General features: G+C 21.2%; 3 protein-coding genes across 20 annotated transcripts in view; 1 reads left to right on the top strand and 2 right to left on the bottom strand.

Annotated features, from left to right (window-relative positions):
- The window catches only part of LOC102673313 (vinculin), a 10,911-nt gene extending 2,293 nt beyond the window's left edge, over positions 1 to 8,618 (bottom strand). For 3 of the 17 annotated variants that reach the window (XM_031515039.1, XM_031515036.1, XM_031515044.1), the window contains exons 1-19: positions 8,321 to 8,618; positions 7,053 to 7,160; positions 6,773 to 6,918; positions 6,372 to 6,648; positions 6,091 to 6,291; positions 5,772 to 6,012; positions 5,451 to 5,683; positions 5,299 to 5,319; positions 4,805 to 5,171; positions 4,213 to 4,641; positions 4,036 to 4,127; positions 3,833 to 3,926; positions 3,444 to 3,488; positions 3,024 to 3,143; positions 2,755 to 2,826; positions 2,093 to 2,122; positions 1,829 to 1,953; positions 1,498 to 1,737; positions 1,323 to 1,413 (exon numbers count right to left, since the gene is read on the bottom strand). In XM_031515039.1, coding sequence (XP_031370899.1) covers positions 1,323 to 1,413; positions 1,498 to 1,737; positions 1,829 to 1,953; positions 2,093 to 2,122; positions 2,755 to 2,826; positions 3,024 to 3,143; positions 3,444 to 3,488; positions 3,833 to 3,926; positions 4,036 to 4,127; positions 4,213 to 4,641; positions 4,805 to 5,171; positions 5,299 to 5,319; positions 5,451 to 5,683; positions 5,772 to 6,012; positions 6,091 to 6,291; positions 6,372 to 6,648; positions 6,773 to 6,918; positions 7,053 to 7,160; positions 8,321 to 8,377 — 2,989 coding nt within the window. In that variant the 5' untranslated portion in view covers positions 8,378 to 8,618. The remainder of the gene's footprint in view (positions 1 to 1,322; positions 1,414 to 1,497; positions 1,738 to 1,828; positions 1,954 to 2,092; positions 2,123 to 2,754; positions 2,827 to 3,023; positions 3,144 to 3,443; positions 3,489 to 3,832; positions 3,927 to 4,035; positions 4,128 to 4,212; positions 4,642 to 4,804; positions 5,172 to 5,298; positions 5,320 to 5,450; positions 5,684 to 5,771; positions 6,013 to 6,090; positions 6,292 to 6,371; positions 6,649 to 6,772; positions 6,919 to 7,052; positions 7,161 to 8,320) is intronic. The other 14 variants (XM_006609128.2, XM_031515038.1, XM_006609123.2 and 11 more) reach the window with 13 other exon arrangements.
- Positions 8,619 to 8,725: 107 nt separating this feature from the next.
- On the top strand, positions 8,726 to 9,767 carry LOC102674596 (ATP synthase subunit C lysine N-methyltransferase). Its single transcript, XM_006609136.2, has 5 exons — positions 8,726 to 8,796; positions 8,900 to 9,001; positions 9,080 to 9,252; positions 9,334 to 9,522; positions 9,588 to 9,767. The coding sequence occupies exons 1-5, from the start codon at positions 8,793 to 8,795 to the stop codon at positions 9,741 to 9,743; spliced, it is 624 nt and encodes a 207-aa protein (XP_006609199.1). The 5' UTR covers positions 8,726 to 8,792; the 3' UTR covers positions 9,744 to 9,767.
- Positions 9,768 to 9,955: 188 nt separating this feature from the next.
- The window catches only part of LOC102678744 (sodium-coupled neutral amino acid transporter 9 homolog), a 5,946-nt gene continuing 3,646 nt past the window's right edge, over positions 9,956 to 12,255 (bottom strand). Inside the window, exons 6-12 of one of the 2 annotated variants that reach the window (XM_031515051.1) lie at positions 11,860 to 12,017; positions 11,617 to 11,781; positions 11,477 to 11,536; positions 11,165 to 11,344; positions 10,795 to 10,997; positions 10,625 to 10,729; positions 9,956 to 10,537 (exon numbers count right to left, since the gene is read on the bottom strand). In XM_031515051.1, coding sequence (XP_031370911.1) covers positions 10,130 to 10,537; positions 10,625 to 10,729; positions 10,795 to 10,997; positions 11,165 to 11,344; positions 11,477 to 11,536; positions 11,617 to 11,781; positions 11,860 to 12,017 — 1,279 coding nt within the window. In that variant the 3' untranslated portion in view covers positions 9,956 to 10,129. The remainder of the gene's footprint in view (positions 10,538 to 10,624; positions 10,730 to 10,794; positions 10,998 to 11,164; positions 11,345 to 11,476; positions 11,537 to 11,616; positions 11,782 to 11,859; positions 12,018 to 12,255) is intronic. The other variant, XM_031515053.1, reaches the window with a different exon arrangement.

The raw sequence follows: 12,255 nt of genomic DNA, 5'->3' as shown, positions 1-12,255 counted from the left end.
ATGAATTTTCATAGAACTTTTAAAAATTATTATTGAATAAATATGAATAATAATATTGAATAATGTCAATATTATATGACATTTTTTTATTCTATAATTTTTATCAGAAACATTTTTCTATATAATAACTGGACTTTTATTTACACACAATATATACAAAATAGAAATATCATGTAATTAGAAATATTTCAATTATTTCATAAATAATAATTTTAGTGAAAAATATAAATATAAATATAAATTTATTGAAATTGATTGTATAGAGGATATATAAAGATTAAATTTTCTTTTTAAATAGAATCATATTTTTTATTAGTCGATTTCGTTAATAATTTTTCATAAAAGAATATTAAATTATTCAAAGAATTTGAATTTGAATTTTATAAAATTTATTATAATTATACAAATTATATAAAAGACAAGAAAAACATGAACAGAAGAATATTGTTTTGCAATTTTCTTGTCTTTTTTATATTTTGCAAAATTTAAAAAAAATCAACTAATTATTTTTTTTTATACAAATAGATTACTTTTTAATGGAAAATTAGCAGAATCAACTAAATATATAATATTTATTACATATTCCTAAATATTTATTATATTTATTTATTATATTAATTTATTATATTAATTTATTATATTCCTAAATATACAATATGTATTTATAATTATAATCTACATATAATATATATATATAATCTATATATATATGATGCATATGTAAGATAATATATGTATATATAAATAATAAATCGATTAATGTAATAAAAAATGTTATCATTTAAAAAAATAAATTTAACCTTCATATATCTTTCATATATCTATATTCAAATAAAAGAAATTATTAAATTATGTTTTTAAAAATTTTTTTAAAAATTTCATTAAATAATCAAAATAAATAATTTTAATTATTTTGTTCCATTTTGTACATAATATAATATTATATACAGGATATTAATATGTTGACACTTTTGGAAAATTGATTCTAGAGACAAAAGCAAATACAAAAGTTAATGTAAAAATTGGTTAAGATTCATTTATTAATTAATTTATTTATTATAAATTATAAATAATTTAAGTTCGTGTTAGATAAAACGAGAACATATATAATATATAGAATATAATAATGATATAACAAAATAATCTCACTCTATTTCTGTTTACTTTGTCTAATGCAAACTTCAATTATTTATAACAAATAAGCTTTAATTAACATTTTTATACATCAACTTTTGAGTTTATTTTAATCTCTGGAATTTTCTAAAAATATTCTACAAATACATTAATATTCTATGCATTAAATTAAATAATATATACTGTACCTTGTGCACCCAACATTGTAGCTTTCACTGTTGATAATATTTTTAATTGAGTTCCTATAGTAGGTATTCGTTCACAAACTTGAAGAAGATTCTATAAAATAAATATAAATATAAAAGATATAAATTTTAATTACATAATATTATATAAATTATAATAAAGAAATTATATACATACTGTACGAATACGTTTATCCGTGCATTCTCTAGCTAACTCCTTAGCTAGACGAGTAACTTCTTGAGAAGCTTCTGCAATAGCCTTAGCACATGCAATCAAATCTCTTTTATTACCACCTTCTCCTCTAACTAAGCCTGATAATCTGCCCATTAAAATAGCCATTTTTTTCGCAGCAGCGATAATTTCATTATCTTTACTCGACCATTGTCTTACTTCTTGATGCAAACCATGAGCAGCCATCTGTTTTCATCATCAATTTGATGAAAAAATATTATATAATATTATACATATTCATCTTAGAAAATAAACAATTAAAAAATAAAATTAATACCATTATAGGTTGATTAGGTTGCGGTGCATGCATAAACATTTCATCTTCATCATCCGTTTCTGGTGGTGGAGGTCGTGGAGGCGGAATATCTCCACCAGGCAAAGGAGGACGTGGTGGGACAACCTCTGAATAAATTAAAATTGTTTATAAAGTTATTATAAAAATATTGTATTTTTTGCCAAATATGAATTTATTATCAATAAAAAAAACACTGAACACAATAAAAATCAACATTCATAGAAACAATGCATATTTCATAATTACCATCATCATTATCATAATCATAATAGTAGCCTATTGTTCCATGTAGCATTAAAAATACCAATATACATTAATAATTTTAAGTTATGTATCAATACAATAATTACTATAATAAAACATGCATTAAAATATGATAAAAACAAACATAATAATTATGCAATGTATTAAGAAACAAAAATAAAAAATATTCGTATTAATTATAATGTTCTGAAAAAACAATGAATAGAATTGTTAAAAATAAAAATCATAAATTTATATATTATTATAATGATATCAGTACAAGTGGGTAAATGAAAAGTAAATAAAAATTGCTAATTGAAAATAATTTAAAAAACGATAAATTATTTAAAATAATTTTTCGAATGTTTAATATGTATTTATAATATTTAATGAAAATAAATGCAATGCATTATTTTTTTTAATAAAAGTATTCATACATTTCTTTTATAATTTCATTAAAATTTTTTGATAATTGTGTATATTTTATCATCTTTTTTTATTATAAAATATATCTTTCTTTATTTTCTATTATAAAAAATTATAATAAAAAAAAAAGAATATATATTCAATTTCATTATATACATGCTTTTTTTTCATGATTAAACAAAATTTTAAGTATTGAACACTTGCAATTCCAATTCCCAAAAATACCAATTTCAAATTACCTCCATCGTGAACTGATTTTTCTAACTCGATGTCAGAAGCCAGTTCTTGATATAGGAGATCAGGGTTATCTCCTGATAAAAAAAATAATTACTTTCATGTCTTAATACCAACAAACAGTTTTATTTCGAAAATTTATATATTCATTTTCATTTTTGAGCAATTTATTAATAAATATTTTTCAACAAGAGAAAAGAATAATTATATAATAATTATTTAAAATTTATTTAAACTTATTTTGATTGTTTTCTTTTCAAATAATAGTAAATACCTTCACGTGCCCACTTTGGTAATGGACTGATAGAGCGATGTTGGGATTTATTTGTGTTTAGACTAGGGCTGATGACACATAAATTGCTTGGCGATGGTTGATTTCTTAAAGGTTCACCAACTAGCATTTAAAGAAATGTTCACAAATATTGTAGAAATGTAACAAAAATTTATATATAAATTTCTTATTAAAATTTAAAAATAAAACGAGAAATTATATTGAATTATATTGAGATATTCTATTTTTAGATAAATATTTTATTAAATATTAAATTTAAAATTTAAAATGAATTTAGCATTGCATACGTTTTCAGATGATTAATATTATTCATTTTTACATATAATGAAGTTATTAAATATTTAATTAATAAAATATGGTAATTGATCATGCATAAATTATTTTCATATAAATATATAGTACCTTTATCTATGAAGTAATTATATTGACGGCTTGGCAAATGTTTGTCTGTAAGAAATATGTTAAGAATTTTTATATTGGAAAAAAAAATTTTTATATGAAAAAAGAAATATTTGAACTTTGCCTAAAAAAATATACATATATTAAATGAATTTTATGCATTTCAATATGAATAATTAATAGTTATTGCAAAGCTATAAATTAATATATATATAAATTAAATAAACAAACATAAAATAAAGATTATAAATAATGCATGAATAAATGTCCTATAAAAATAAAATGATCAAAAAATATATATTAAATTAGTTACCTATATTCAGAATAAGTTAATTTTAATAAGATATATATTTTTACAAAACAAACAAATTATAAAAATATTTTATTCTTACCATCATTAAGATGTAATTGCGATACCTCTGGCGGAGATATTACATCTGGTTGAAGTATGATAGCCTTACGAACTTGTCCAACATTAGATAAAAGCTATAAATAAATAAATAAATTAATCAAAATAGTAATAATTAGTAATAATAAAAAAATATTTATCTAATCTAATCTAAAAGTATGTTAATTTATATTTTATAATACTTACTGTACGATTACTTTCTCTCCAATGAGAAACTGCATTATTATCATTAATATTAATTGCAACTAATTTTGCATTTTGAACCATTGGAGCAACACCTAAACAAAAGTTTTAGAAAATTTAAAATAATTTAATTAAACGATTTGTAAATATTATTAAATAACATGATTGAATGTCATTTACTATTTTGGAGAATATCTGTAGCCTGGTTTACTCTTTGAATGAATGCAGTATCTTCACTATTGTCACTTTCTTGTTTCGCTACAAGTATTACTCTGTTAGCTAATCTAGCAATAGCAGCCGTATTGTCAACCATTTTTTGTGGATGACTTTTTGCAATAGCTTCTTCGCATAGGAACGAATGCTTTTGCATTTGTTCTTCTGAAGTTCTAATGAAATCTCCACTATCAGTTGCTTCATCACATAGTGCCCGAACTCTTTGCATTGTATCTGCATATTGCTGTCGCAAATTTTCAAAATGTTCATCAGCTGCTTTACTATCAGGATAAGTCATTCGAATACGCCCAGCATTAATTAATTGTGGTGTTAAAGATTCAACTTGTGAAGCACTTGTAGTTAATGCTTCTGCCAATTTTTTATTGCCTCCACTTCCTAAAATTTAAATATATATTATATAAATAAAACAATAATAAATTTAATATAAATATAAATATAATAGTTTATAGTGAATAAAAAAAATATAATAAATAAATGTAATATAATACAAATAGATAATATAATATATATGATATAATATAAATATGTATTTACATACCACCAGCAGCCACCATTTTAGCTGTTTTTGATGCTCTATTGGAAAATGTTTGAAGAGCATGAGTCTTATCATTAAAATTTTGATCTCGACCTAAAGAACCTTCTGGGGTCAATACAGCATCTGTAAATTGTTTCAGAGGTGTCGTTATATCAATGAAATCTTCAACTACTCTAGACACAACAGCTTGCTGTATTCTATTCTTCAGTTCATATAGCTTATGTGACAATTGACGAGCAATTTCTTGAGCACGAGGAGTATTTCCTTGACCATGAGCACATAAATCACCAAGTTGATGAGAGAGATTATCTACTTCATCACAGAGTTGTAAAATTTCTGCTTTATGTATTCCTGGTAAACCCTCAGCAACCTAATTTAAAGTATAAACAAATTAATAAATATGACAAAAATTAAAAGTTTATATGTAAAGAATATAATGATGATATAATTAAATTATTATTATTTTAATAAATATTCTAATTATATACGTAACTTACGCTTGCTACATGTTGTTGATTCTTTCCATTTGCAGCATTTAAATTATTAAAATTAAATGATAAAATTAAATGATAAATCTTTGAATTTATAACTATAACTATATCATTAATTGAAGAAAAAAAATATTATTGTATTTAATATATATATGTACCTTTTTTCCTTCATGTATAATTAATGCTATTGCTCTTTGACCAAGTCCTTTATCATCATGTTGAGGATTAAGAAGCCATTTATTTGCTTGTTCTAAACGACCTGCAACTGTATGAGCAGTTTGTGTGGTTCCAGATTTATCAGCAGCAATTATGGCAGAAGCAATAGAGCTACGAAGTTCATTTGTTTTTTCTTTTATACTACGTGCTAAAGCTTCTGCTTGTGGTGTAGTTCCTTTAAGAATAAATATATTATAAAAAATTAAAAAAAAATATATTTATGAAATATATTTTACATTTATATACATGTGCATTATACAAACCCTTTTCATTTTGTCTTAATTCACAAAGAGCATTGGTCATAGTGACAATTTGTGAAGTTAATTTTTGTAATGATTCTGCTTGTGATGGCGGAAGATATCTTTCTGCTAATCGCTGTGCCTGTTCAACTATTTGACGAAGACTCTTTTCTCCTAATCCACCACGTAATGCAAGTCCATCATCTAACCAATCATAAGCAGCTCTTATTCTAGACTCTATAGCACTTTGTGCTTTTTTTAACACCTTGAAAGAAAATAGAAAAATATAAAACAATAATTAAATTTTATACTTCAAGAATATAAATTATATTTTAATACTTACTGTTAATTGGTCAGCATCCCATTCTTCTTCATCATATGTTGTAAGTTGTAATACCCTGATAATTTCATTTAATTCATCTGACATTCTACCTGATAAATAGTTACGATTTTCAGCTGCTTCTTCTGCTCCTTTACCGCCTTGAGAGATAATATGAATGAATATTTTCATGGAGCAGATGAGAATTGGTGCAAGTGTTTTTACCTTTATATATTTCATAATACTTATTAAGATATTAATAAACATTATTATAATATGTTAATATTAAGTGTTCTTGTAATTACCTGTTCTAAGCAACGTACTAAAATTTCTCTATGCACTTGATGTGTTAACTCTTTTTCTCGAGCACTTACTTCTTTTGATACTTTACTGAGGCAAGGACTTAAATTTTTAAGAAAATGAACTAAATCTTCCATTGTTTCAATAACTTCGGTTACTGCCAAGTAATCTAATACTCTTTTACATTCTCTGATAATTTTACGTACTTCACTTTCATCAAAACATAATAATAAGGAACTAGTTCCTTGAAGAATGCCACGTGAACCTTCTATAAGTTTTTTTCTAATAAAAAGAGAAAAATTTAATTTTTTTAACTTATGATAACATTATTTATCATTATTTAACATGTTAACATTATAACATATACAATAGTATTATAACATAAATTTTATTTTATTTTTTGTACCTAGCTGGTCCAGAATAAGGATCTTGTTTTAACATAGCTGATGCTTCTTCTAAAAGACGTGAAGCTCCTTCAACACGTTGTAATGCAGCAGGCATATCTTGTTTAAGCAAGGCATCATCAGAAGAATTAATTGTTTCTTTTCCTACCTATATAATATTTATCGTTATTATTAATTTATTGTTATTATTAATTGTTATTATTAATATTAATAACAAGTACTTAATATAAAGTAAAATGAATAATTTTAATAAAATAAATTTAGTTTTACAAAATAATTTACCTTAACAAGATTTGCTACTGCCATACTAACAGCTTGTACAGGTTTTCCTAAATCAGGCATTGCATTTCCATCTTCAGCTTCTTCATGTAAAATAACAAGTCTCGAAACCTATATTATAAAAAATATAAATAATAATAAATTTTTTATACATATAATTATTTATAACATATAATTTTTATAACATATAAAAATATAAAAAATTTATCTATATTATTAATTTACATTTTTATAATTATTACATTTTATAATTTACATATTTCATGATTATTTTGTTTAATATTTTTTATAAAAGATAAATTATTAACAAAAAATATATATGTAGATATAAAAAAAAATTTCTAAATTATATAGAACTATTTAATATATAAAATAAATGTTTTTGTATAATTATGAATATTTCATATTTCAGACATACAAGTATTTGAATTTTAACATAAAAATATTAATTACATATTATCATTTCTAAAATAAAATATAATTTTTTTCTATATAATTTTTTAAAGTATATTAATATCTATATAATTTTATTTGTTTATTTCACATTAACATCATTATTATTAGAACATATTCAAACATATTTAATTTATGAAACATTAATAATTTCATATATAATGTATAGGATATTTTAATAATTGGTAGAATTCTACATGTCCATTTTTGGAAATACTGAGTAATCTCAGATGACATAGTTTCTTATAATGTTATGTGCTGGGATTGAATTTCATAATTTAGCTTTTAAAACTAAAGATAAATTTAGTATTCCTGTCCTATATTTGTAGAATGATGTCATAGTTCTATATAAAGAAAGACAAGTCATTTGACAAAACTTTGTAATGAAAAATATCATAATAAATACTTATTATTATTATTATTATTACTTATATATAATATTCATAATAATAATAATAAGTATTTGAAGCTATTAAGCTAAAATTATAAATTGTCATTTCAAGTTTCTTATATAAACTTTCTTATATAAACTTATATTAAGAGATATGTTAAATGATTTAATCTGATAAATTTTAAATGTATAAAAACATATTTTTCAAAACAATATAACAAACATTTATGATATATTTTATATATATATTTATATAATTAAATTATTTCTTAAATATCAAATTATCTCCTTTCTTGAATATCTGTTCTTTCTCTTTTATTCTCTTCTTTCACAAATGAGAAAATCGATGACATTTTTAGAAATATAATAAAATTAATGATTTTCTATAAATTTAAGAATTAAAGGATAGAAAAATAAGTATAATTACCTGCTGTGCGACAGGTTCGAGAATACTTTCTATAGTTTTTGTATGAAATACCGGCATTTTAATAATTTTACTTTAAAAAATGTAAAAATACTAATTATCAGAAAATATTCACACAAAAAAACTTTCTTGAAATTTTGACAAAAAAATTATATGCAAAAATATTAATAATATATTAAAAAATCGAAAAACTTTTCTAACGAAGCAATGCGAAACAACTCATTTAATGTATTATAATGAGAAAATACGTAATTGATGGATCACATCAACGATTGTACTATTCGAGAAAATGATATCGATACAAACATAGAAATCTAGGAAAATAGGATGACTATATTTGTAAGTTACTAGATTATATAGTAACTTTTTATATTTTAAAGTTGTATATATTTTAAAAATTATAAATTATACATTGTATGATAGATTATTTTCTAGAAATAAATAAAAAATTGCTGATACATATTAAATATACAAGATGTGTAAGATTCGTAAATTATAAATCATAAAGCAAAATTTTTTAATTTGTATATTTATTTTTAAAAGTTATATTTATAAATTTTAATTTCATATAAATTTAATCAGCAGAGGTTAATGGAATAAGTTACATCATAACTAATAACGTCAATTCATCACAAAAAGTATCGCAAAAATCAAAACTTGGCTTATATCTTATAGGTATAACAGGTAATGAAAAATATTATATAAATATAATTTTATATTATTAATCACTATAAACATAATTTATTTATATTATTTTTTTAGGAGGCATTGCAACAGCTATTAGTGTAATATGTTTTCCATTTATCAGTCCCGCACTTCGTAAAATATGTTTGCCTTTTGTACCAGCAACATCTCAACAAATACAAAATGTATTAAAAGCTTTAGAAGGACGTTCTGGTTCTTTGATTGATCTTGGAAGTGGAGATGGACGAATAGTAAATATTTTATTCATACAATAAAATAATTAGTAAATTATTAATCAAGATATAAATTTACGATTATGATTTTATAAACAGGTTTTTGCAACAGCTAAAGCAGGTTTTAACGCTTATGGAATTGAATTAAACCTTTGGTTAATATGGTACTCTAGATTAAAAGCTTTAATCACAAGATCATCTTTACAGACAACATTTATCAAACAAAATTTATGGAAACACAATTTAAAAAGATATAATAATATCGTTTTATTTGGTGTTGATCAAATGGTAAATTTTATATGTATTACATTATTTTTATATATTATTTTTTATAATTTATATAATATTTTCAGATGAAAGATATTGAAACAAAATTTATTAATGAATTGCAAGAAGATTGTATTATAATTGCTTGTAGATTTCCACTTCCTACTATGACTGAAATTAAGATTATTGGTGAAGGTAATGATACTGTTTGGGTATATAAGATTTCAAAAAAATTACAATAATAAAATTAGATATAAATTGAGATACTTATAAATATTACTTAATTATAAATAAGTTATTCTAAATAAATCATAATATACATTATAATTAAATAATAATATAAAAATAAATAAATTTTACAAAATTAAAAAATTAATGCTATTTTAAATTTAATGTTATTTTATTTTTGTAATTAATATTTTTATATTTAAATTATTTAAATAATATGTAATTTATATTTTTATTTAGTACCCATATATTCTTAATTAATTACTTTTACATTCATACAATATGACTATAGTCATATACATTTTTATATAATTATTTGTTTTCTAATTATATTATAATATAGAAAAATAGAATTTTATATTTATCTAGAATATTTTATCAAATTCAAAATCGAATATATTTAATATTCTGTAATAAAAAATTGAGCTAAGAAATTTAAAAATCCAAAAATTAGAATACTTATATGTAAAAATAGAGAAAATATTGTTAATTTTTTTTGTTCTTTCAAAATTACCAAGTATAATAAACTTGGTAAGGTAAAGATATAAATAAAACCACTTAAAGCACCTGTATATCGTATTATTGTACCAATATAGGGTACAAATACTGCAAAAAAAATGCATACAGATACTAAAATAATATTAATCATAATAACACAACCTGTATTAAATATTTTACATATAGATGTAAGTAATTGAATACGTAGCATATATGCAAGTAATGGATAAACAGTTAATAGTTGAAAAAGAAGAACAATTCGAGCACCCACTGTCAAGCCACTCCATTTTTGAAAATTATTTAATAAATTCTGTAAAAAAGTTAATCTTTAATTTTGCTTTTTGTAGTTTTTGAAAATTTTATATTTAGTTTATTATTTATTTTATATTTTACTTACATCTTCAATGCATGATTTATTCAGTGGAAAACACACATAAAATACTATACCTACTGTAATATAAGTTAAAGTAACAAGAAGATAAGCTATTGAAAGATCTCTTCCCTAGAAAAAAAAAACTTTTTAAAAATCTAAGTAAATTTACAAAAAAAAAAGAAAATATTATTTACATTTTTACTCTGATCATAATTATTCTGCATTATAGTAATTATAATATTGTGAATGAAAAATGATAATGCCAACATTCCAGAAAGTGCAGGAAATGAGAATTTTAATGTCCAACTAGTTTTCCATTCTATTTCATTCATATTGATACCCCATGAATAAGATTTTATCAAAATGAACACTATTAAATATATAATTGATATAGTTCCTATGAAATATATAATATTAAAAAAAATATTTCGTAAAAGTAAATAAATTTATAAATTGAATGAAAATGTTAAATTTACAAGTTATTTATTCATAATTATCAAAAGAAAAATAAATAAATATCGTAAAATAAGTAAAAAAAAAAAAAAAATAATTTTATATACTTACCAAGAGAATTAAATTTTGCAAAAAAAGTAGGACTATTAAAGTTCAAAAATGGAAATATTAATAAACCAAGAAAAATAGGAACTGTTTTATATAAATCCCAAAATGATCCCAAAGTACTATATGTATAATCATGTATTATAAAATTTGTACTATTATAAATTATTTTTTTGGGACATAGTACTATAATTAAAATTAGTAATACTTAATAATTTTTTTTAAATATTTTTTTTTATTTATTTTTAATTATTTTTAAAATTTTTTCTTAATATTTAGTAAATTTGATTAAATTTATAATAAATAAAATATTCTTACCTTCTGATGTGAAAGAAGTATTGTCAATTATAGGAAATTGAGATACTCTAACTACGCTATCTATAAAAAAATAAATATAAATTTATATAATATATATATATACATAATAAATAAAACAAATTTTATTTTTGTATATTTACCATATATGAAATTCACAGAATTATACAAGAAATTAGACATTAAAACCCAATAAGCTATAGTTGCACCTAACAAAACTGTAATGCTAAAAATTTTAGCAACATATTCTGCCCACTTATTAAGATATATTTGACACAATTGAATTACTTCTATATTTTTTTGTTCACCTAAGACATTAAATTATCATAAATATATTATTATATTAATTTTCTTAAATATGTACAAAAAGAATAAAATATTTTTACCATAATAATTATGTACAAGTAAAAGACAATAAGCTGTATATAAACATAAACCACTCATTATAAGTATTAGAAGAATACCAGGGAAAAAGCCAGCCATTTGAATACCCCATGGTATTGTTAATAAAGAAGAACCTAATATTGTATTCCATATTGAAAATCTATAGAAATATGAACATATAAAATTAAAAACAATAAAAATAAAGAAATAAATACTTAAAAATAAGAAAAAGAGAAATAGATATTTAAAAATCAAAAATATATTATAACTATAATTTTATCAAAAATGCATTAAATATAACAAAAAAATATGCTTTTTATTCCTTTATACAGATTAGCATTCATATTGAAAATTACATTAATTTTTTATATTATTAAATATTTTTATTAAATATTATT

This window comes from Apis dorsata, unplaced genomic scaffold (genome assembly GCF_000469605.1).
Source record: "Apis dorsata unplaced genomic scaffold, Apis dorsata 1.3 scaffold_52, whole genome shotgun sequence".
Lineage (NCBI taxonomy): Eukaryota > Metazoa > Arthropoda > Insecta > Hymenoptera > Apidae > Apis > Apis dorsata.
Note: the sequence above shows the minus strand (reverse complement) of the source record. Positions and strands in the feature narration are given on the sequence as shown.

Bases quoted from the DNA above. Each gene is read 5' to 3' on its own strand.
- LOC102674596 (XM_006609136.2), top strand. The intron at 9,002-9,079 runs GTAATGAAAAAT...TTATTTTTTTAG, and splicing joins ATATCTTATAGGTATAACAG to GAGGCATTGCAACAGCTATT. The intron at 9,523-9,587 runs GTAAATTTTATA...TAATATTTTCAG, and splicing joins TATTTGGTGTTGATCAAATG to ATGAAAGATATTGAAACAAA.